The sequence below is a fragment of the Diabrotica undecimpunctata genome, chromosome 11 (genome assembly GCF_040954645.1).
Source record: "Diabrotica undecimpunctata isolate CICGRU chromosome 11, icDiaUnde3, whole genome shotgun sequence".
NCBI classification, from domain to species: Eukaryota; Metazoa; Arthropoda; class Insecta; order Coleoptera; family Chrysomelidae; genus Diabrotica; species Diabrotica undecimpunctata.
The window spans coordinates 3267468-3292071 of NC_092813.1; the positions used below are offsets into that span (position 1 = coordinate 3267468).

Sequence of the window (24604 nt, forward strand, 5' to 3'; positions counted from 1 at the left end):
AAAAAAAAAAGAATCGTAAGAGTCTTCCACGAAACAAAAATTACGATAAGACTTAAAAGGAACGGAAGAATCATTACAATCTTCCAAAGAAATAGAAAAATATTACAGTCCATCATCAATAATAAAAAATCATGATATTAGATGTAACACACCGCAACAATAAAAAAATTTGAACAGTAAAACATTTTTGACACCTAATTGAATCCAATATGGTCGTCATACAAATCACAAAGAAATGTTTACCATTCTTTAGCAGAACTCCAATAGAGTCAAAATAATATAAACTTTTAATTCTGAGTGGGTCATTTAACTGTAGTACCAGAACTATTACAATTGTTAAACAAACGTGGTCTTAACGTCGACATAAAGATAAAAGATAAATTCACAATAGGCGGCAGCGGGTTGTTTCACCTCTGTTTATACAAAGAGTCACAATAGACAACAGCAAACTACTTCAACCTTCACTTGTACCATATCGTGAACACAAGATAATAAATGAAAGCTTTTGAGCCTTGGCCAAAAGTCTCAAAGCAAAAAGATTTATGTGGTCTAATAAACTATTAGAAGACCGCAAAAATGTCAACGACAAAAAAAGAAAGCTGCTGGATATACCAGTAGTCTGACATCACACAAATAACTCAAGATACAATAATACAGGTCACGTGCCTGTACGTCCTACAGGACATCTCGAGAAAAAAAGGTAAAACCACAAATAACAATAAGTTCCAGTACCAAAAACATACTTCTACTACATCTGACCACACAAAGACATAAAATTAACATAACAGAAGGAGAGTAACAATATTTCCGCTCTATATTCTCAACAAAGACGCCTTAGGCAGAGAAAAACGAAGTCATATCATTACTTCCTTATACATTCAAAACAAAAGAACCATGGACTGCAAAATATAGAAAGCATTTTCCTTTTCAGGAAATAAAATTTTCTTTTCAAAGTATGAAAAAGTTAAACTATGAAAAAATATTTTTTTAAAATAAACGACAAACAAATTAAAAAGAAAATTTAACAGATAACAGACGACTAAACATATTAAAAACATCCAAGATCAAGGAACTCAACTTAAATCCTCCCAAAAAAAATATTTCGCGTAATTATTCTGCAAAAATCCAGATAACACATTTTAAAATTACGTAGGGACAGCCTGTATATAGATATAATTCCCAGCTGCGAATAAAAACCATGAATCAAGGTCAAGAAATAAAATTCACTTAATTGATTTTTCAAATAACGAACGCTAAAAGCCATTTCGTTCATTTAGAATAAACACATTGAGGAATATAATTATTATGGTTCTATCAACAAATAAGACTGAACTGCAAAGAAAGCCATCGTTTAGATACGAATTAATTTATGGACATAAACAAAATTTCTCTAACATGGAATGTTTATTTTAGACGAGTCTGTAAATACACAAATTAATATCGTTCGCATTAAGAATACCGACAAAAAGAAATTAAGCAGTGAGTGTTTACATCACATCATTCCAAATACGTTTTATTTTGATCTCAGAAAATAGACGGAAATATTTCTACGTAATTTTACGAAGACTAAAAACGAATACATATAAATACTTTGCAAAAAATTCTAAAATAGTAGCAGTGTTGATTTAATGAAAAATTGGATAAAACAAATACACAATTTAACCAAAAAAATGGTTCAAAACATACAGACTTAATTAACCACATATACAGGGGGGTACAAAACAACTAATAATATTGAAAAAAAACTGAAGATACAGGAATATTCAAAAGCCCCACACGCTGGGCGACATTTTGTAACGAAGGTACAAATGGAGCAAATCTAATACATGCCCCACGTTGGGGGGCGCCATTTTGTAACGCTTGCCGTGCTACAATAATATATACAAGGCCTGAATCGCTCACTGTCGAAGAGAATTGGGCGGGGTTTTCTTAAACATATAGAAACTATATCGTATCTTAAATTCAAGCACAATTAGATAATATGAAATTATAATTTATTATTGGACGCCACCCCTGGTTTATTCTCGAAGGGGAAGAGCAAAAAAAATTAAGATTTATTGAAAGTTCACAAGAAAACTATTCTTTATTATTTCTTAGTATTGAATAAAAAGAAAACATTAAAAGTTACGTCATCCCAAAGGGATACCAAAATATTATTTTATGTTAACATTATCATAAACAAAAAATCTTTGTATCGTATTAAATTAAGAATTGGTTATAAAGAAAATGAATGTATATATATATTAACCCCAAATTTCGAAATTTGTTTACATTGAAAATCATATAGTTATTTATCAACTAGGAACAATGAAGAAAATAAACCTTTAAATTAAATTAGAACACTTCACTATATTTTCATTTTTTTTTTGAGTTCATAATCATTTCTGTTGTCTTGAAAGTAGGTATAATAAAAATTGGTACAACCTTAATCTGCTCTGTTTCTCTTCTTATTTAATCAGTCACCAAATTGATTCAGCTACGTACTATATCAAATCACCACCATCCTAGATAAGAGGGGTTAGAAATTCCATAAAAAGATACTGCTACTGGGCCATGATCTGGAATAACTCCATAGCAATACTATCTTGCGACGAGTATTAGAAATATAATATCAGCATTATAGCCTCTCCAATAAGGGTCTAAAAAAATAAATATCTATCTGAAATATGGACAAGAAAAGGATTTATTAGCTCACCTCTGAATTGAGACCCACTTTGGAAACACGTCTTAACGGTTGGACGGTCTTAACAGAAAAGAGCGAAGCGCTATCATGGCGCCTGAATCTGGAAATTGGGCGTGAGTGACAAGTTGAAAAATATGCTCATCTACCGGATATATTTGGGAATTACAGAAGAATCCTTGAGTCGGCTATAGGTAGGTACTTGACAGATAGATGGGGCTATTAGTTTTATTAAAAAAAAAATATAATCGAAATATATAATGAGTTTCTTTTAAATCTTTTGAAACGGTTACACTATTAATGATAAAATTTTAAGTGGTTACAATGTTTAATTATTAATTTACAGTTATTTAGTTACTAGTTTATTTATATTAATGTTATGATTATGATGTGTAAATATACCTGCCTTAAGTTAATATTACGTTAATTCACTTTGTACAATAAATAATAAGTTATATTCCTTTATTGCCTATATTTTGCCTAAATGTTAATATTCCTGCCTTTTTTAATAAAAATCTTTGCCTATATAGGCGCCTTTTTCTTCAATTTTTGTTGCCTATAAATCCGAGCTTTAGCTATCACTTATTCGTTTATTTTTATTCCATTGAGAGCAGATAGGACAATGGCCTGGTTTTTGGTTGGATATTTAAATGAAGTAACAGCGTTGGAATATGAACATGGTTGATTGTTGTTAGGAGAAAAAACAGAACCAACAGAATCTTCATCCATTTTTAAAAATATTATTCATATTTTGGCACCTCTATTCTTCAGACGGTCCTGTTTCCATAAAAACAGAATCAGTAATGAGGTACCAAAAGTTGTGTAGTTGATAAATCCGGTACCAGGAACTTGTTTTGATAAAAGTATCTTTAATTATATTATAATAAATACTACTTACAGTTTTTCTCCAAGTATTTCAAATTTATTTTTATAGTAACACTACACTTTAATGCAGTTTTATCAACTGGATACAAATAATATCACAAAATGTATGGTGTATTTAGACTAGCTATTAAACACGTCTGTTAACGACAAAGGTTCGACGTCGAATAAAAAAATTCAAAATTTATATCGACGCTTTTTTGTATTTTCTGCGTTGTTCCTTTAACTTTTAGATTTTTCGTTTGCATTTATATAAAAAAGTTCAAAATATGCCAAGTACCAGTGGTAATTATCCTTCTCCACCTAAAAACGCCGAGTAGATTTGGGTCATTTATCATCAAACGAAAAACAAGGAATTATATAAAATGTACAAACAAATAAATATTGATAATCCTGGAATGAAAATAACAGCTATGGTAGCAAAAATAAAACAGGCAACAGGTTAGTTTTTCAGAATAGCTATTGTTAAAATTAAGACTTACTAAAGTAATGTGCTAATTTTAGGTGTTGCGAATTCAACTATTTACACAACAATTAAGGAATATAAGTAGACTTGAACAGTAAGATGTTATAAAAATATTGGCGGTCACCTTCTATCCTTGCAACATACGATGAAAGAGTTAAAACATCCTGAAATAAAATGAAATGCCCACTTTAAATAAAATTTTAAGTGAAATTAACATTCGCCCAGATCTTCCAAATATGTGTCGTTCATTATTATATAAATTCTTGAAGCAAATCAATTTTAAGTAAGTAAATGTGGGTTAACCACAAATATGTAGTAAGTAAAAAGTGCAACACATAAATTTTAATATTATGTCTGAGTTAGGCAATCAATTAGAAGATAAAGAGTCAACACCTCGGCTTCTTCAAATAGTATTTCTTATAAAAAAACTTGTCAGTTAATGTGTTTTGTTATCAAGTAATTATTGAAAGTGAAAAGTTTTTTGTGAAACACCTTGGTATGTAAACTTTATAATTGATACAAACACAATAAATAGGCCAGGATTGCGCCTGATTTTCATTAAATATTTTGGCATCCAGAATATTTAAAAATGCTTCAACCCACCGCTCCAAGCTACGCAGCTGTTATCACATCAAAAACAACAAAACCTACACCGGCGACCACATCATATCCTAGCAGAAAGCAAGCAATAGTATTAAATGCTCTTCCGGATACAGCTCTCTTCGATTACATTAAGGCGATCGGTGAAATCGTAACACCAAAGCGTATTACCCACGCTTCCCGCATATCTAACCAACGCATTTGCATCTTTCTTGCTTCTATTTCTGACGTCGATATTCTTCTTAAAAACAATCCCACCGTTTCCGTTAAAAATGAAATTGTCCACATCCGCAGACTCATTTCCCCAACTAAAAGATTGTTAATATCTAATGTATGTCCATCGATTCCAAATCAACTTATCGAGCAGGCATTAAAAAACGAACTTGGTCTGCAACTAGCCTCACCTGTATCTCAGATTCGTACAGGCTCACCCGATGAAGATTATTCCCATATATTAAGTTTTCGACGGTCTATCTACGTAATACCAGATAAAGACAATTTCGAAATACAAACCTCCGTATTAATACATTTTGAAAACACTTCCTTCCGAATCTTCGTTACATCAGACAAACTAGAATGTTTCCTTTGCCAAAAAGCCGGACATACGGCTGAAACCTGCCAAAACCCACCGGATACCACTGCCCACCCCCGTTTCGCCCAAGTGCCTAATGAATCCACCAACAATAGCCCCACCGCACCTTCCGGCACCTCTCACACTTCTGACCCAAATTCTGCCTCCGACAATTTATCCAACATCACACCTCTACCTTTAGATCAACCTCAACCTACACCTCCTACTATCGCCCTCCTGAAAAGAGCCCATTCAACTGACTCAAGCCTCGATTCTCCCCCTGTAATTGCCATTTCAGATCCTACTACTCACACTCCAATAGATCCACATTCCCTCGATGACACCTCCTTCCGGGCCCCCAAATCAGCCCCTAAAAAAAAATCGAAAACCAAAGATACAAAACCATCAGCCAGTATCAGCCCGTCTGCCCGCTTAATCATAGAAAATCTTATAGCAGCAAACCCATCATGCTTTTCAATTAACTCGCTTTAACTAATTGCTTTCTTGGAAAATTCTTTCGACTGCCATGACCCCTTAGCTGAAGCATACCAATTTACTACGAACATTAACGCCCTTCTTGATGACCTTAAACAAATATACCATAATATCTCTGATAGATCACTTAAAAATCGTATAACTCGCTCACAAAAAAAAAATTAAGGCTACGATGAATCTAAATGATGTTATTGACACTGTTAGTCTTGCATCTGTTAGCTCTAATGACAGTGACCCATCCTTAAACAAAACCGACCTGCCTTAATTTATAACTTTTATATTCACTATAATTCAATGGAATTGCGACGGATATTATCCGCGCTTAGAACGTCTACAGCTACTGATATCTCTCCACAACCCCACCTTCATTTGCTTACAGGAAACTAACTTCACGTCAACTAATCTCCATACACTCAAAGATTTTGAAGGGTATCATTACATCAGATCTGTCTGCTCCAGAGCTAGTGGAGGTGCATCTATATTTGCTTCTAAAGACCATTAGTCCACTCTTCTTCCTCTGACTACCAATCTCGAAGCCGTCGCCATCACTACTTACTGCCCTAACAAACTTACAATATGCTCTATATACATCCCTCCTGACTACATTCTAAAGGAAGAAGAACTTCTTGATTTAGTATACCAACTCCCCCAACCCTATATAATTGTAGGAGACTTCAACGCCCACAACACTATGTGGGGCTCCTCGCGTACATTCGGACGTGGTAAAGTTGTTGAAAATATTATTGATTGCACTAGTTCATGTATCCTTAATACGGGATCACACACCCACTTTAACATTGCTTCAGGTGCTTTTTCTGCCATCGATCTAAGCATATGTGATCCCAAATCGGCCCCCAAATTATCCTGGCAAACAGCGGACGACCTTCACGACAGCAACCATTTCCCTATAATTATACGTGACAACACCTATGACCAAGTTTCAGTGAGAAGTTATTGGCGCTTCAACAAGGCTAATTGGCCAGAGTTCTCCAAAAAATCGGAATCCCTAATATGTAAATTACCTAACTCTAATAATATCGATGATTCCATAAAACTATTCTCAGATGCCATAATTAAAGCAGCATTAACTCATATTGGCAAAACTACAATTAGCTCCCGACATAAAGTTGTTCCTTGGTGGAACTCTCAATGTGAACTCGCAATTCGACAATCAAAGACTGCGCTCAATCAATACCGCAAACATAAAAGTCCTGAAAATCTAATTAAGTATAAAAAGCTGAAAGCCAAAGCCAAATACGTTGTCAAACAGAGCAAGAAAACATCCTGGCATAACTATGTATCGTCTTTGAATGATAACACAAATCCCTCCCAAATGTGGAAAAAAATCCGACAAGTTCAGGGACAAAAAACTAACACCAAAATTACCCATTTAATCTCTAACAGCACTTCTTCTAGCAACAGCCAAATTATTTGCAATACCCTGGCTAATACATTTGAGGAACAATTTCACAACAAACTCAAACCCCTAATTTCATCCTCTACACAAGAACCGCTCTCCTACAACCTCACTTCACAGCACTTATAAGATATCGACAATATTAATTCTCCTTTCTCACTTTCTGAACTTACATCTGCTTTATCCTCATGCAAAAATACTTCTGCCGGCCATGATGATATCCCTTATATTTTTCCTAAAAACCTACCCAACCGCTGCCTCACTTTCCTGTTAGACATATATAACTCTATCTGGTCTTCTCAAATATTTCCTACTCAATGGAACACATCCGTAATTATACCTGTCCTAAAACATGGCCAAACACCAATCTTTCCTCAGTCCTATAGACCGATTTCTCTCACTTGCACCATGTGCAAATTAATGGAAAAGATGATAAACAGACGTCTTTTATGGTTTATTGACAAACACCAAATTTTACCTAAAGAACAATCCGGTTTTCGCCGACATCGTTCCACAAGCGATAACCTCGTCCTCCTTCATACCCACATCGCCGGAGCTATTAATAACAGTCAAGAAGTGATTGCCTGCATTTTTGATATTGAAGCTGCCTTCGATAAAATACCTAGACAGGTTATTCTCGATAAACTATTATTATATGGCCTTAATGGTAATATTTTTAAATTCATCAAGCACTTTCTTAGCTCTAGATCTTTCAGAGTCTCTGTAAATGGTTGTATATCATCACCACACATCCAACAAGACGGAGTCCCTCAGGGTTCTGTATTAAGCCCCACATTGTTTATTTTATCAATTAACCATATATGCCACAGTCTTCCCTCCCCAGTCAAATTTACTTCATATGCTGATGACCTTGTAATTTATTGCCATGGTGTTGCGACCACTACTACTTGCAAACTTCTCCAAACATCTGTGGACTTATTACAAAATAGATTGACTGCCATCGGCCTGTCCCTCTCATCTACAAAATCACAACTCATTAAATTTACCAGAAAAACACTCTCCACTGCCCCTAAAATCTTAGTGAATAACCACCCTCTCCCAGTCGTTGATCACCGCAAAATTCTAGGACTAATATTCGACTCCCGACTTTCTTGGAAACTACATATTCAGGAAACTAGAGCAGAGTGCCTAAAACGTTTAAATATTATCAAAACACTTTCCCACTACCAATGGGGCGCTAACGAATGTACACTATTAAAAGTATATAGGTCTCTCATTCGCTCTAAACTCGATTACGGCACCTTTATATATATGTCAGCATCCAAAACATCTTTACAAACCCTTAATTCTGTGCATAATACTGCTATCCGCCTCTGTTTAGGAGCTTTTCGTAGCAGTCCAGCTGAGAGCCTCTACCGCGAAGCCAACGAACCTCCTCTTTGGCTTAGGCGCCAATATCTCCTCCTTTCTTACGCTGCCTCTACTTCAGCTAACCTTTCTAATCCAGTACACACACTGCTGACATTACCCAACTATACTAGTACTCTCCCTCCTGCTCCACGCATACACACTATCGCCCTCTTACTTCCAACTTTAATACCACATATAAATTTATCCCTAACTAACCCTCTCCCGATCCCGCAGAACTCTCCTTGGACCAAAACTTTACCGAAATTTAATGTGTCACTTACAAAGTTTAGTAAGGCAGAAACCAACCAGGATTTGATTAGGAAATCCTTACTAGAAATTCTTAATTTTAAGAAATTCGATCGGGTACTCTACACTGACGCATCAAAGAGCGAAACGGGGGTTGTGCGGTTACCACTACGGAAACAGTCGTTAGTTCATGTCAAATACCTGCCACATGCAGCGTTCACACTGGTGAACTGTATGCTATTTACCAAGCCTTCAAACTCTGTACAGCACCCAATCAACATATTGCCATCTGTACAGACTCCCTTGCCTCTATCCAATCCATCAATAATCTATTTACTAATCACCCTCTTGTAGAAAAAATCCATGATATTTACCAAAATCTTATCATCCACGACATCCATATCACTATCATATGGATTCCCTCCCACATCGGGATTATGGGTAACGATAACGCCGATCGCTTTGCCAAAGAAGCTGCTGTATCCAATTGTACACCACGTAATATACAAATTGCCAGTGACCTAAAAACTAGTATAAAGAAACTCGTACGAAATTACTGGCAGAATCATTGGAACCAATCCACTACATTTTTACACCAAATAGATCAGACGATTGAGCGGTTCGTTATCCCTGGTATAACTAGAAATGAGATGGTTGTTGCTAGAAGATTGCGTATTGGTCACACCAGATGTACACATGGTCACCTAATGAATTCTGCACCTAAGCCAATCTGTCACTATTGCCAATCTCCACTAAGCGTTCTACACATCCTTGTGAACTGCCCTCACTACAATAAACGACGCCAAGAACTGGGCATGGAAGGCGACATCAAAGATATATTATCGAACCAGAGCCAAGTCATCACAGCTATCCAGTTCCTGAAGCTAGAAAACTTATTAAATAGTATATAACTATAGTATATAATATGTAATTGTACCTTTATAATTGTATCCACGGTGCCTCGTGCTAATGGCCGAAGCTGTCACAAGCACATTAAATTAAATAAAAAAAAAAAAAAAAAAACCTTGTAGACTAACATGCTTTTCTAAAAAAAAAAAAAACTAGTAATAATAGTAAAACTTTATTTTAGAAGTATTAATTTTGATGTGAAACATCTATTGGCTGTGGTATAAACCAGATCGTTTTTATTTTGTACAAAATCAACTTATACTTATTTTGTAGGTACATATTGTACTTAGTGTTTCGTATTGCCATTTTAGTTCCTTCAGGCAGATCAGTTGTCTTCCTTTTACGACGACGTCTACTTTTGCCTGAACTTGAAAGGACAGGATTGCTTTCTTTTCGTTTTTTAATTGTACATACTGTACGCCGTGATATTTTCAAGGCAGCAGCTACCCTCTTAAATTAAAAACAATTTTATGATAGGTAAATTATTAAACAACATATAATTCATTACAATACCTCTTGAACACAAGCCAAAGATGCCAATAAGGGTCCTCCGTTCCTTTTTTCTAACTCAAAATATTTATTCAAATTCAGCACGGGTTGCTGGGATTGAGAATTTAATGTATTTCGAGGCATATTCTAAAAATAAAAACCTTGAGCAAATATTCTGTGTGATATTTGTTTGATATTTATGACAACTAATAATGTTTTATATCCATCCGTTAGACAGAGTTTTAGTCAGATTCAAAAATGATAGGTCAAATTAAAGGTAAGAAAATTTAACTGCAAAATTTATACTTACATTAAGGAATCCAACACTAAGTGAACAGTTAGTCGTTATAACAACTTTTTTGAGAAAATTTATAAACTCAAGGCATGAAAATGTAATGGAAAATTAAACAATATGAATATAATTTTTGTAAACACCACAACGCTGTGAAGTTGACAATAAGCAGGTTCAATGATGAGAATTTATCACGGACTGTTGTTATATTACTGTCTTTGTCTGATGTATTATTAAATGTTGAACAAGTGGCTTAATTTCAATATTTTATATATTTTATTTTTATTTACAAAATTGCTTCAACCACTAGGGGTTATTAGCATGGTACAATAAATTACATAAATGTTAATATGTTACACTATATTTTGTGAAGTAGTCAAAAGTTTATAGTTTTGTCATTATTGAAGCCGTTTAAGCACTCTTTGGATGAAGTCGGTAATCCAGATTGAAGTCGTTCTAGGGTGTACAAAGGGCAGTCCACTAGCACATGGTCCACTGAAGTTACACAATTATAACTGTAGCACATGGGAATTTGATCGTTACTTAGAAGGTAATCGTGTGTTAACTTCGTATGGCCTATACGTAATCTAGAGATGCATACTTGGTCTCGTCGCTTGAATGGGAGTTTGTATACAACTACCTCTTGCTTAATGTTTTCATGGATGTCTCTGAATTGTTCCAGTGTAGTTGCCATTCCTCGCTTATTTTGTTTCTAAAATATTGCTTCAGGTCGCTCGGATTTTCTGCTGCTTCCCTGGCCAACTGATCAGCTTTTTCGTTTCCAGTTATATCACAGTGTGACGGAACCCAAAGGAATTTAACAAATCGGTCGTTTTCTTGATATTTCATTAGTTCTGACTTTCTAAGCAATAGAATGGGATGGTTTGTGTATAACTTTTTCATAGAGCTGAGAGCACTTAAATAGTCAGTTATTATCAAAGAGTTTTGTATGTTTTAATTAGTTAAAAATGTTATTGCTTGCAAAATTGCAAGAAGTTCTGCGGAAAATACGGTTGATCGTAGGGAAAGTGAAAAGGAGTAGTCTTGATATAACGTTGTAAAAGAAGCCCCTACCCCATTGTCAGATTTATACGCGTCTTTAAAAATGAGGGAGTTATGAGAGCAGTTTAATTTCTCTGCTGCTTTCTTTTTAAATATACTACGTGGTGTGTCATATTTGTTATTGATAGTAAGACTTGTATCACAAATAGGCAGCTGTAATCTCCAAGGAGGTTGATAAATAAGGTTAGTTACATTGTATGTCTCAGGAAAATGTATGTTTAAACTATTTTGTAATTTTTAGATCCGGATATAAAACGGGGGACTTAATCTTTGTAAGGTGTTAAATGTCGATGTGAATCTGACAGCAAACGTGTTTTTAAATGTCGGTATATGTGGATTGGCTGACAATTTAGCAGCATACACAAGGCTGAGGTAGTTTCTTCTTAGTTGAAGGGAAGGTTCACCTGATTCACAATATAAACTTTCAATTGGGCTAGTATGATGAGCTCCCAGTGCTATTCTTATTGCTGTATTGTGTATTGGGTCTAGTAATTTAAGTATTGATGCTTTGGCTGAATTATAAGCAACTGCGCCATAATCTAATTTAGAACGAATTAGAGTTCTGTAGACAGTTATGAGTGTTTGGAAATCAGCTCCCCATTGCTTCTGAGATATGCTTTTCAATAAATTTAGACCATTTTGAGTTGTTTGTCGAAGACGAAAAATATGATCTTTCCAGATTAACCTCTGATCTAGTTTCAATCCTAGGAAGGTAGTTGATTCAACATAAGTAATAGGTAACGAGTATAAGGTGAGATTAGGTGGTAGTATAATGTTTTTTGGGCTCTTGCTAAAGAAAATTGCTTTTGTTTTGTTTGGAGATATCTGTAGACACATCTGTCTGACCAATTTTCTAGTTGATTGATAGCGGTTTGTATATATCTGGTAAGTGTTAGAACATTTTTCCCTCGAGAAAATATGACGAGATCATCAGAATATAAGCGTGCTTTTACTAATGAACTAAAGGATTTAGAGATATCATTAATCGCAATAAGGAACAATACTACGATTAGTGTAGATCCTTGTAGGATACCATTAATTTGTGTTGTTGGCTCTGAACAAATATTATCTACACGAACTTTAAACTCACGAAATATTAGAAAATTTTTTTATAAACTTAAGGATGTTACCTTTGATTGACCATCTGGATAAGTTTGGTAATATGTCGGATCTCCAAATTTTATCATACGCATGGGTTATGTCAAAGAAAACTGCTGAACACCCTTGATTGCATCCAAATGCTTCATGAATTTCGGATTATATATCAACTAGATTATCTAAAGTAGACCTTGATTTCCTGAAACCACTTTGAATAGGGGTAAGAAGTTGTTTGTCTTCTAGATAACACAGTAGTCTATTGCTTACTATTTTTTCCAGAATTTTACATATCGATCATGTTAGCGAGATCGGTCGATAAGACTCCTGGTCTGATTTTCTTCTTCCCTGCTTAAGGACTGGAATAATAATTGACTGGTGCAAACTATTAGGAAACACATTTTTTGTCCAGATAAAATTGTAAACTTTTAGAAGGTATTGTTTACCTTCTTTGGGTAATGATTTTAAAAAGGCAACTGGAATGTTATCAGGTCCAGGACTGGTATCTTTTGTACAATTTAATGAATATAGTAACTCGTCCATTGAGAGTTCAACGTTAAGAGGAGAATTAGTATGATCTTCTAAATCTATATAAGTGTTCTCTAAATTTTGTTTGTGTATTATGGAATTTGTAGAGATAATGTCATTGCTGGAGTGTCTTTGATACGTATCAGCAAGTATAGCAGTTATTTGTTCTTTCCTCGAGCAAGTAAGATTGTTATGTTCTAGATAATGGATTGTATTGAATGATTTTTTTCCATTCATTTTATTAATCATTTGCTAAACTTCGGAAATAGGATTAGATGAATTTAAGGACGAGATATACGCTTTCCATGCTTCTTTTCTGCTTTTCTTTAATATATATCTACAGTAGGTTCGCTGTTGCTTAAATTCGAGTTGGTTTTGGAATTTGGGGAATTTTTTAAATTTGTAAAAAGTTCTTTTTGACTCTCTGATCGCCATCTTACATTCCTGGTTCCACCAAGGGTCTGGAGGATGTTTTTTTGGGAGATTTAAAAAACCTACGGACAATTCTGCAGCTGTTGTTAGAAGCTAAACAAAACTGGAAACTATAGAATTAATATTTGCACGGTCATCACTAGGAGGACTTAGCTCTGATATGGATCGAGATATTAAAGAAGAATATAAAGACCAGTCGGAATTCTTTAGATTCTATTTATTAGACGAAGCGGAAGAGGGAGCTGTATTGTTATTCGTTATTAATATTGGGAAGTGGTCACTTCCATGTAGATGATATGTGACTTGCCAAGATAGCCCAGGTTGTAAAACTGGGTCACATAAAGTTAAATCAATTGCTGAACCTCCACCTGTACAGATTAAGTTTAGTTATAATTTGTTCGATTTTACGCCCTAAACTATCGGATTTATTTGATCCCCATAGAACATGACTTGCATTGAAGTCACCTAAAATAATTCGTGGTTGAGCAATTTGATTAAAAAGGTCTAATAGTTCGCGAGCTGAAGGATCAGTACCAGGAGAAATGTATATATTGCAGATGTTTATTTTTTGAGGCCCTTTCAAAGTTATTGCTGTAGCCTCTAATTGTGCATTTAAATTAATTATTTTTGAATCATATTGGTTATGTACATAAATAGCTGTCCCTCCACTAACCTGGTTTGCATTAAGTCTCTTTTTAATATATGATGTGTAGTTTTTTAGTTTGTAAAATTTCTGCTGTTTAAAGTGTGTCTCTTGTAGACATATTATGGGCGGTATGAATTTGGACATTAGTAATTTTAATTCTTCTAGACGGGTGTAAAACCCGTTCAGATTCCACTGAATTATGGAGTTGAATTTTTAATTAATAGGTGTATCACTGCAATGTGTAGAGGAATAGTCATCCTGTAGTTTACAAAGTTTCTTCCTTAGTCTTGTACATCGTATTTTCAAGTATCTTTGTGATAGCACTGGGTGAAGTTTTTTTAGGAGATCTATTAACCCTTCGATATCTTCCGTGTATGTTTTAGCAATACTAAGCGGATCTGCAGCTCCATGGGTGTTTTCAAGTAAATCTATTATCTCTTCTTGACTTAAACAGCTACTGTTTGACTTATTTTGGAAAAAATCAACTGTACAGTTAGTAAGATCTTCAGCTAGTTATGGTGGGTTTGGATGTCTGTTTTTGTTCTCTTGTGTTTTTTATTGGGTTTTTTAAAAGGATTTCCACCCTCCGGTTCAGGAGAATTTGTTATATCACAAGCATTTCTTTTAGGTGTTTGAGCTTCTGTTTGAGTTTCATTTATAGTTTTATTTATTTTACCCGGTTCAGAAGCATTACTTTTAGACGTTTGTACTTTTGTTTGAGTTTCTATTTTAGTTTCATTTATTTTATCCGGTACCGTCTCCATTGTTTGGGAGTTATCGAAAGAGGTAGAGTTTTTTGATGTGGGTGAAGTGATGGTTTCAGTAGGTTGTGGATTACTGATTTGTTTGGTAAGTACGGGAGAATGTACTGTAGTTTGAGTTATATTATTTTGTTGTGAAATAACAGTCTGGTCACATTGTGATTGAGAAATGTGTGTTGTATTGTGATCGGTGGATTGATTATTATGATTTGGGCATCGAGATCCTAAATGATCAGTTTGTTTACAAATAAAGCACGTTTGTTTTTTTAGTGAGAGAAATATTCGATAGTTCGATTTATCATGGTTAATTAGTATTGAATCGGGGATATTTTCAAGATTTGTAGTGGCTATATATGTAAAACTTCGAAAACTAATGATTATGTCTAAAACTAGGATTTGATGTTCCGATCCGTAAAAAATCTATTGGTGTTATTTGATAGATTCCTATCTTTTTGAGTTCATTTTCTATTACGTTATGTGGTATAGAAGGAGATACATTAGAAATAATTAGTTTTTCGTTTGGAGTAATTAGTTTTCTAGATTGGATACGATGTTGGTTTACTATTATTATCCCATTGTCTGTTTCCAAAAATTTTTGAACAATATTTTTAGTTGAAGTGAAGTAGATGCATATACGATCATTAACAATTCTGGATATTTCAAGTATATTTTTGGGGTCAAATAAGTTGGCTACAGCATTCAGGTAATCCTCGATTTTTAAATTTGGAACTGTATTTATTACAATTGCTTGTTTTTTGGAAGGAAATATGTTGGTAGGTTCATTTAAAACTGTTGAATATAACTTTGGTGCAGTAGTATCATTTTTGGGGATTTCTTGTTGTAAAAAAACATTTGATGATGAAGCTTGGTTCATGTTGATCTACGGAACCTGAGTACGGTCCTCGCACCAATACGAAATAATTGATAATAACTCGATGTAATTAAATAAATTAAATTACTTACAGTTAATGACCAAAAGTATCAACAATAAATAGTTATTTGTCAATAAAACGAAAAAGACAGTAAAGATTCCATTTCACGTACAAATCGTCTATGTATCTGTTTATACGTATTTCGCTTTAATAAAGCTCATCAGAACAGTTATTCATAGGCGTTCTCAACGTGAAAAATAGATCTTTTCTGTCTTTGGGAAGCAACGATAAAATGGCTTCGAAACGGACGCAATAGCGACATCTGATATTAAATCCGTAAAATAGTTTCGAAACACAATTCAGATTTCTGCTTTAATCTGAACCTTCTATAAATGCAAGGTATAACAGACGTTGATAAAGATGTTAATAGAGACTTGGGGAATCTAAAATTTGCATTCCACGACACGTCTCCCCAACTAAGCAGAAATCGTTAGCGAATTGGTTTCTTGTACTCATACAGAGTAGATCCGAATAAAACGAAAAAGACAGTAAAGATTCCATTTCACGTACAAATCGTCTATGTATCTGTTTATACGTATTTCGCTTTAATAAAGCTCATCAGAACAGTTATTCATAGGCGTTCTCGACGTGAAAAATAGATCTTTTCTGTCTTTGGGAAGCAACGATAAAATGGCTTCGAAACGGACGCAATAGCGACATCTGATAATAAATCCGTAAAATAGTTTCGAAACACAATTCAGATTTCTGCTTTAATCTGAACCTTCTATAAATGCAAGGTATAACAGACGTTGATCCATTTCGAAGCCATTTTATCGTTGCTTCCCAAAGACAGAAAAGATCTATTTTTTACGTTGAGAACGCCTATGAATAACTGTTCTGATGAGCTTTATTAAAGCGAAATACGTATAAACAGATACATAGACGATTTGTACGTGAAATGGAATCTTTACTGTCTTTATCGTTTTATTCGGATCTACTCTGTATGAGTACAAGAAACCAATTCGCTAACGATTTCTGCTTAGTTGAGGAGACATGTCGTGGAATGCAAATTTTAGATTCCCCATGTCTCCATTAACATCTTTATCAACGTCTGTTATACCTTGCATTTATAGAAGGTTCAGATTAAAGCAGAAATCTGAATTGTGTTTCGAAACTATTTTACGTATTTGTCAATAATTTACACTTTACTACACTTTTAGCTTTCAATGTTTTTAAACAAAACCACAAAAACTAGGTGCGACTAAGGTAATTAGGTGTTGCTTCGTTGAACGCTCGAAGTTAAATCAACATTTTATATTCTGTGAGTAGAAATGAGACAAAATTTAAAAATACTTCGTGAATAATTTCATACATGTGCAAAGTTACAGCGAACGAACTGTAACTACCATGCGGTCCATATATATGGAATAAATTCATTTTTAGATATCGTCCCCTTCCAGCACCTCCTCTGAATTATAAGCAACCCCTCGAAAATTTTAAATAAAAAAGGGGGTCGTGTGGCGCCTTGTTAGAAAGGGATTTTAGTCCTCTGTTCAGCCATATAAAGTTTTTTGAGTTTGTACAATCATAACTGAGACAATTGATTTTTACAATTAAATTAAATGTTCAACTTGACCACCATTATTCACTTCTTGACAATAACCGAGGCGATTTTGGAATTCTCGTACATTTTGTATAACCTCGGGGGTTATTTTGTTAGTTTCTATCGTTATCCTAACTTTTAAATCATCAATATTACCGGGTCTATTAAAATATACTTTAGAAATAATCATGCATTTTCGTATCTGTTCTGCTAAATATTGGATAAAAAACTTTGAAGATAATAAAATGTTAGTCAAAAAGCCAAATAAACAATTGATATGAATCTAGTAGGCTGCTGTATTTAAAGTTACTAAAAGACGTCAGTATAATATTTGTGCGCGTATTAAATTTAATTATGGCTCATTTATCCAAGACTCAAAGAATATACATTTTAATTATGATTGGTTTTGGTAATAAAACAAGAACTCAAAAGTAGGTTTGTGAAATGTTTAATAATAAAAATATGGTAAACAAGTTTCGCAGTCTACAGTTAGGAAAATTAAAAAGAAGTTTCAATATACTGGACAGTAAAAAATATTGAAAAACCAGGTAGAAATGTTAAATTTACTGATGAAAAAAAAGTTAGATGTACTTCTAGGGATTGAGAAAAATCCGCATAAGACAACTCGAAAGCTGGCCTCCGTCAATGATGTAAGTAAATCATCTATTTTGAGAGTTTTACATAAAGAAAAATACCACCATTACAAAGTTCAGTTGGTTAAGGAGTTAAATAAAGATGATCCCGATAAAAGGCGTGAATTCTGTGAAATGATGATGGACAGACTGAACGCAGATTTGAAGTTCATAAACAAAATAATTTTTTCTGATGAAGCGACGTTTCATTTAAACGGAATGGTTAACAAACTCCGAGAAAATCCTTACTTGGTGTGTGAGACTCACGCAATATCCTAAAAAAAATTAACATTTGGGCTGGTATCATTAACAATAAAATTATTGGTCCTTATTTTTTTGAGGGCACAGTTGATGGTGAGGTTTATCTAGATTTTTTTATTAACTTTTTAGTGCCTGCATTACTAAGATTTTTTCCAATCACAAAGACGGACATTCACAGTTCCAAATGCTATGAACCTTGGACTGTGGAAGTTGAATCAATCTTCACCTGTTGGCTGGCTAACCAGACACAATGTAGATATTATAATATATGATATTTTGGATTGACCTCGCTTGCTTTGTTCATTGGTTTTCTAAACCAATCTCTGGGGGGAAAATGGTGATCTTAACCACCTTTTTCTTTCATTTTTGACTTTTTAATAACAAGTTGTCACCCAAATTTATCATATTCTTCAAATGTACCGCTCTATTGCACTAGAGGTTGGTATTTTGCCCTGCTGTTCTGTCATATTTTGACCTCAAGGCCACTGTCTTTTCACGTTGTTGGCGTGAGTGTTACACCTGTTACGCGTACATTCATCGGACAGACAAACCGACGAATCCATAACCGTATTTATGAACATTCTATATCTGTCAAACTTCGATACTACTTCAGCCCTAGCCCAACATCATATTCAAACAGGCCACAAAATAGATTTGGAAAAAGCAAAAACCATCGCCCCCATCTGCTCCTTAAAATCGAGAATCATTCGTGAAGCTATCGAAATCGAAAAACGGCCTAACAGCTTGAACACGCGCGATGACGCAAAACGATTGCCGGCAACATGGCGACCCCTGCTTCAGCGACCTCCGCCCACACCGCTCAGGTCACGTCAGTTCAGACCACGTCAGCGCATACCGTTCCCGCGCATACAGCGAGTATAAAAGCAGCCACACAGGGTAAGACCGGTTGTCACTCGACACTGAGGAGTAGGCAGATTGAGACCTCAGTGCCGAGAGACAGTTCTTGCAATACAGAACACGATACTGGTACGTCTCGAGTGAGGGGAGTAGGCAGATTGAGACCCCGAACTCGAACCGAACCGTATCACTCTTGATAATGGCTCCAAAATGGGTGCTGAAACGTCGAGTAATAAATTTTCAACGCGGTTCTTACCCGAGAACTAAGTAATGTAAAAGATAAAATCTTTTAGCAAAAGCCACTATCGCTTTATTAAATTAAATGGCCAAATATATGGCCTAGGGGGACAAATTCATTAAACTTCCCGTGCTCGAATCGGTATCAATAAAGTGTTATGATCATTTCGGCCTATCCCAGCCTCATCAGACACTTGGGCTGATACAAATTCAAACTCGGAAAGTCCAAAGAATGTCTCCTAAAACTTCACTACAACAGTAGTTAGCTTACAAAGGCGCCACCTGCTTTGGCGGCCGTGAACGAAAACGATACGTTTTCGATACGAAACTACATTTAAAAGGAGGTAATTCTTTGAATTCTCGGCAATAACTAAATTTTTGATTTTTAGAAAGTTTAAAAGTGAGGTTCTGTTTTAGCCAGAACGCATGCGCTGACAAATTCAAGTAGTTCTTATGAATCTTTAGGTCGTTAAGGTTCATTGGTAAAAACGAATGAAATTAAATCCCAGTATAGAGAAATATTATTTTGATTTTCTTTATTTAATTATATTCTATTGTTCATGTATTATTAGATCTTATTGAGATGTATCTAAGAAAAGCAAGGGAATGTTATCTTTTTTAGTTAATGAAAATTAATTATAAAGGTAGGTTAGTTATTAATGAATATATCAGTCAACTTACTTAAATCAGATACCAAGAATAATACAACATCACAGATAACTAACTTGACTGATATATCCATTAATAACTAACCTATTCTTAACCTATTTGGTATTCCGAGCACCACGTTTCTACTCTTTTCATTTCTCTTATAATAACTTCTTTTTCTTCCGGTTTCTTTTCTATTTTGTTGTCGGTTGCCAACAATTCTTCTTTACCTTTTCTTTTCTGGTTCTCTCTTGTCTCAACCTTTTTTTTTCTTCTTTCTTCTTGTTCTTCCTTTTTTTTTCTTCCTTTTCTTTTCCTCTTCTGATTGATTTATGACCTGTATTTCCAGTTTGTTCTATACGGTCGTATTGATTTCTTTATGGTTTCCCTATTCATTTGTCCTTTCGACAATTTTCGTCATATCTGTTTCTTGTCCCTCTTCTTTGTGATCTTGTTCTGCTCTGATTTCCAATTTATTTTCAGAAAAATTAATCGTGATGTGTTTTTCGCTCAACTCATCTATTCCCGCTATCATATCATGATTTAAATCGTCGATCACCACACATTGCATAATATAGAAATTTGCTCCCACTCTGATCCGTACTCCCAAACCTTCGTTTACTGTCGTCAATTTTTTATTCTTCGCACCCACTAAAGCAACCCTAGGAATCTTATACACAAATCTGTCCAAATTCAATTCTTTTACTAATTTTTTATTGATTAACGATATCTCCGATCCAGAATCAATCAAAATTTTAATCGCTTTATGTTTTATAAAGGCATCTAAAAATATTAGATTGGAATTAGAATTTTGTCTTTCGTTTACCGCCAACTGTATAAACTCTCTCGGGTAACAAAATATACCGGAGTGTTTTTTACTTTTGTTTAGTGGATGCTTTATTGAAAATCCTGTCTGGATTCATTGCATACAACTTCTTCCTCGTTTTCTATTCCTACATGATTCATCTCCCTTCTATTTTGTCGTTGGAAGCTCTAATTATTTCTACCGTCCCTTTGTTCGTTCGTATTCCTATTCGGAGGATTTTGTGCAGCTCTGTTCCTGTTGTGATTTTCATATGTTCTATTTTGTGTGTCATTCTGGTTATCATAATTTTGTTGTCTAGTGTAATTGTGGTATTCTCTTGGCCTATATTCATTTGTTGATCGGGGATGTCGTTTTCTCTGGTCATAATTTGCTTGGTACCTTCTTTCCGGTCCATTGTATTGGTCATGTTGTCTTCTGTTTCTCATTTCTCTTTTCGCTTCTTTTAATTGAAGGACTTAGCACAAACTATCAATATCTTGATAGTTTCTTAAAATTTCCAACGTTTCTTCGAAATGTCTGCTTATTATTTCTACCAGTTGTTCGGTAGAGTATTTGTAATCTAGATATTTTGAATTGTTATATATCTGCAAAGCATATCTTTCTTCAGATATTCCCATTTTCCCGTGATATTTTCCATTCTCTAGCTCTTGGTTGATTTCCCTCTGCTTATTTTCCCCCAGAAATAATTGAGAAATTTATTTTCGAAATCTGTCCAATTTTCAAACTCATCTTCTTTCCTTTCATACCATAACGCTGCTTCTTTTTTCAGATGGTTTCTAATTGGTCTTTGCAATCGTCAAAATATCTAACATGTTTTAATTTAGTTTTCAAATTTAAAACAAACGGTACTGGGTGTGTTTTTCTAATATCCCCGCCAAATTGTATCGCTTGTTCCAAGGACGATAACTTCTTTTCTCTCTGCTCCTCTTAGTTCAATTTTTGCAATATGTTTTTCATTTTGCCTTAATCTCCTTTCTACTTTTTTCCTGTCTTCTTGTAGCTCCATTTCAATTTTTTTTCTAACTGATCTAATTCCTTTTTCTGGACAATCTTGATTTCCTTCATCTTGTTTTCTACTTTCTTTTCTTGTTCTCCCATTTTATTTTTAATTTCATTAATCTCTTCTATTTGTTGTATCAGTTCTTTCGTTATCTCCTCAACACATCCTTTAATTTCCTGTTCATAGTTTTCCAGACGCTGCTCTATATTCCTGTTATTTAGTTCTATTGCTTGTCTTGTTTCCCGTTGGTTTTCTTCCATTGTTTGTTTTGTTTCTTGTTGATTTCTATCCATTTTCTTTGATGTTTCATTTTGGTTTTTCTCTATTGTTTGTTTTGTCTCTTCCATTTTTTGTGATGATTCTTGTATTTGTTGTGTCTGTATTTGCATCATTGCTAATAGTTTTTCTAACATCCCTGTTTCTTTTCTTTCCTCCATTATTGTAGAATTTCCTTCATTATCCGATCCTTCTTCAACAATTGTTTCCTCTTCTCCGTTATCCTCCTTCCTTTCTTGCATTTTGCTTTGACTTCTTGTGGTCGACATGTTGTTTCTTTTCGTTACTGTTTTTGTCCCCGCCAAATGTGAAATTTTACAACACTCTATATGTTGCAGAACACGACAAATATTTCTCTCCAAATTTAATAAATTTTCACGACAAATATCACATATGCAATCAGTAAAATTCAAATAATTCAAAACAAATATCCAATGTACGATTGGTAAAGAAAATAAAAAACAAATAATTCAATAGCAGTAAATATCAACTAACTACGATCAATCAATAAATCAAATTTTTATCCACTGGAAAAATTGTCAAAATACTTTTAAATTCAAATTCCCTCAATGTTATTTTTTTATCTCTGGATCACCTGTACTTATTTCGGATCTCTTTCCCTACCATCATACGTAAAGCTGCGATATTTTCAAGCCCCACGTTTTGGAAGCCAGTTAATGTGATATTAAAAGTCAGAGGTACGGCAAGCAATTAATTAGCTAATTAATTAATTAATTAAACTTATTTAAATGATACAATTATGATTTTATCACACTATTTAATTCTCTTATCTCAGGGTTATATTCGTTCTTCAATATCTATGATTTACATATGATAGGTAAGGTCTAAAGAATACCGGAATAATAAAAACATATATGATACAAAATTATATATTGAAATAAAATTCACACTCAAATATCTTCAACAAAAAATATCTTATATAATGATTATCAAAATTTTGTTCTACGTACGTGAACCTTCAAAAATTAATGTTATATACAATATAAATTAAAATTTCAAATCAAAATTGTTGTTCTATATCTCCTGATCAAAATATTTATCTTTTCTGAAGCAATAAAAAAAAACTTTGTTAATAAAGAAAAACTGACGAATGGTAAAAAAAAACTATCTCTCTGATGATGAGTTGTCCAAATCCTTGTTCCTTGTAGCCTATACTATCTATTCTTAGCAGTTCCCTAGGTAATCAGCAATCTTACAACAAATTATTGCCAGCCTCTCGTCTTTAATGATCTACTTCAAATGCACGTATCGTTCAAAAGATACTAGCCTCTTCTCCTCTCGATAAACTGAATCTCTCGTTCCGGCCTGAATAGTGACTCTTGGAATATATAAGTAGAAAAGTATAACTTACAATATTTTACTGGATCAGCTTCCGTCAGATACACTTACTCCAAGAAAACTCACAAACATTCACTTCTAATGCTTACTATCACTTGAGAACCACCAGAGAACAACGACTGTTCGCCTTGCACCCTTGGAAAACAACGGATTATCTTTTTTCCCTCAAAAATCTAGCTAAAATCTCATTCTTATATAACTCCTCCACTTTTCTCAATCTCCTCCAATCAAAGCTCGTTATACGTATCCCCATCTCTTCATTTAGATAACAAACAACAATTTTACCTACAATTATAAATTTCCTAAAAACTATTAACATGCTAATCGGATTCTACAAATTCTTAAGAACTAACGGAGAAATATAATTTCTAAATATTCTATTTTATTGTCTTATTCACTGTACAAGTCCATTTGAAAAACCCGCTCGCATTGTTCATGATTTCACTTAAGCTCACTCACGTCACTCGAATATATTTTACAAAGAAAATAATTTATGCATATCTTAAATTTTGTTTACTACAGGTCATCCAGGATAATCGACATTCATTTCTTCGCCGTACTTTCTTTTATTGTACATTAGCCGTTGGACCCTATGCAGAATGTTGATGACTGATTGGAAGAACTGCAAACAATGCATCATCTGTTAGCTGTTGACTGACAAACGAAATGCAGGACGATTTTTCATTCAACAATATTGTGAGAGATGAGGCTCATTTCCGTCTTAGTGGTTACGTAAATAAACAAAATTATCATTTTTGGGGCACCAGAAATTCGTGTGTCACCCAAGAAGAGCCATTACATTGGCTAAAAGATACTGTGTGGTGGGCTGTTTACATTAGAGAAGTCATCGGGGCAATTTTCTTTGAGAACGCTGCAGACCAAAAAACGACTGTGGACGGCCCGCGCTACAAAGCCGTGGTTACCGATTTTTTTCCTAAATTCGATAAATTGGAACGGGAGAACCTGTAATTGAAACCAGACGGTGCAATGATGCACGCTGCTCTACCCACAACTGATATTCTGAAGGAAGCATTTCCAGGTCGCTTAATCTCTCATATTGGGGATTTGTACTGGACAGTCAGACCACTCA

The 24604-nt window shown here is 34.3% G+C and overlaps 1 protein-coding gene across 1 annotated transcript; it reads left to right on the top strand.

Annotated features, from left to right (window-relative positions):
- The first annotated feature begins 6385 nt into the window (after positions 1-6385).
- On the top strand, positions 6386-7240 carry LOC140452591 (uncharacterized). The gene has a single exon (XM_072546908.1). The coding sequence runs from the start codon at positions 6386-6388 to the stop codon at positions 7238-7240; it is 855 nt and encodes a 284-aa protein (XP_072403009.1).
- Positions 7241-24604: the final 17364 nt, after the last annotated feature.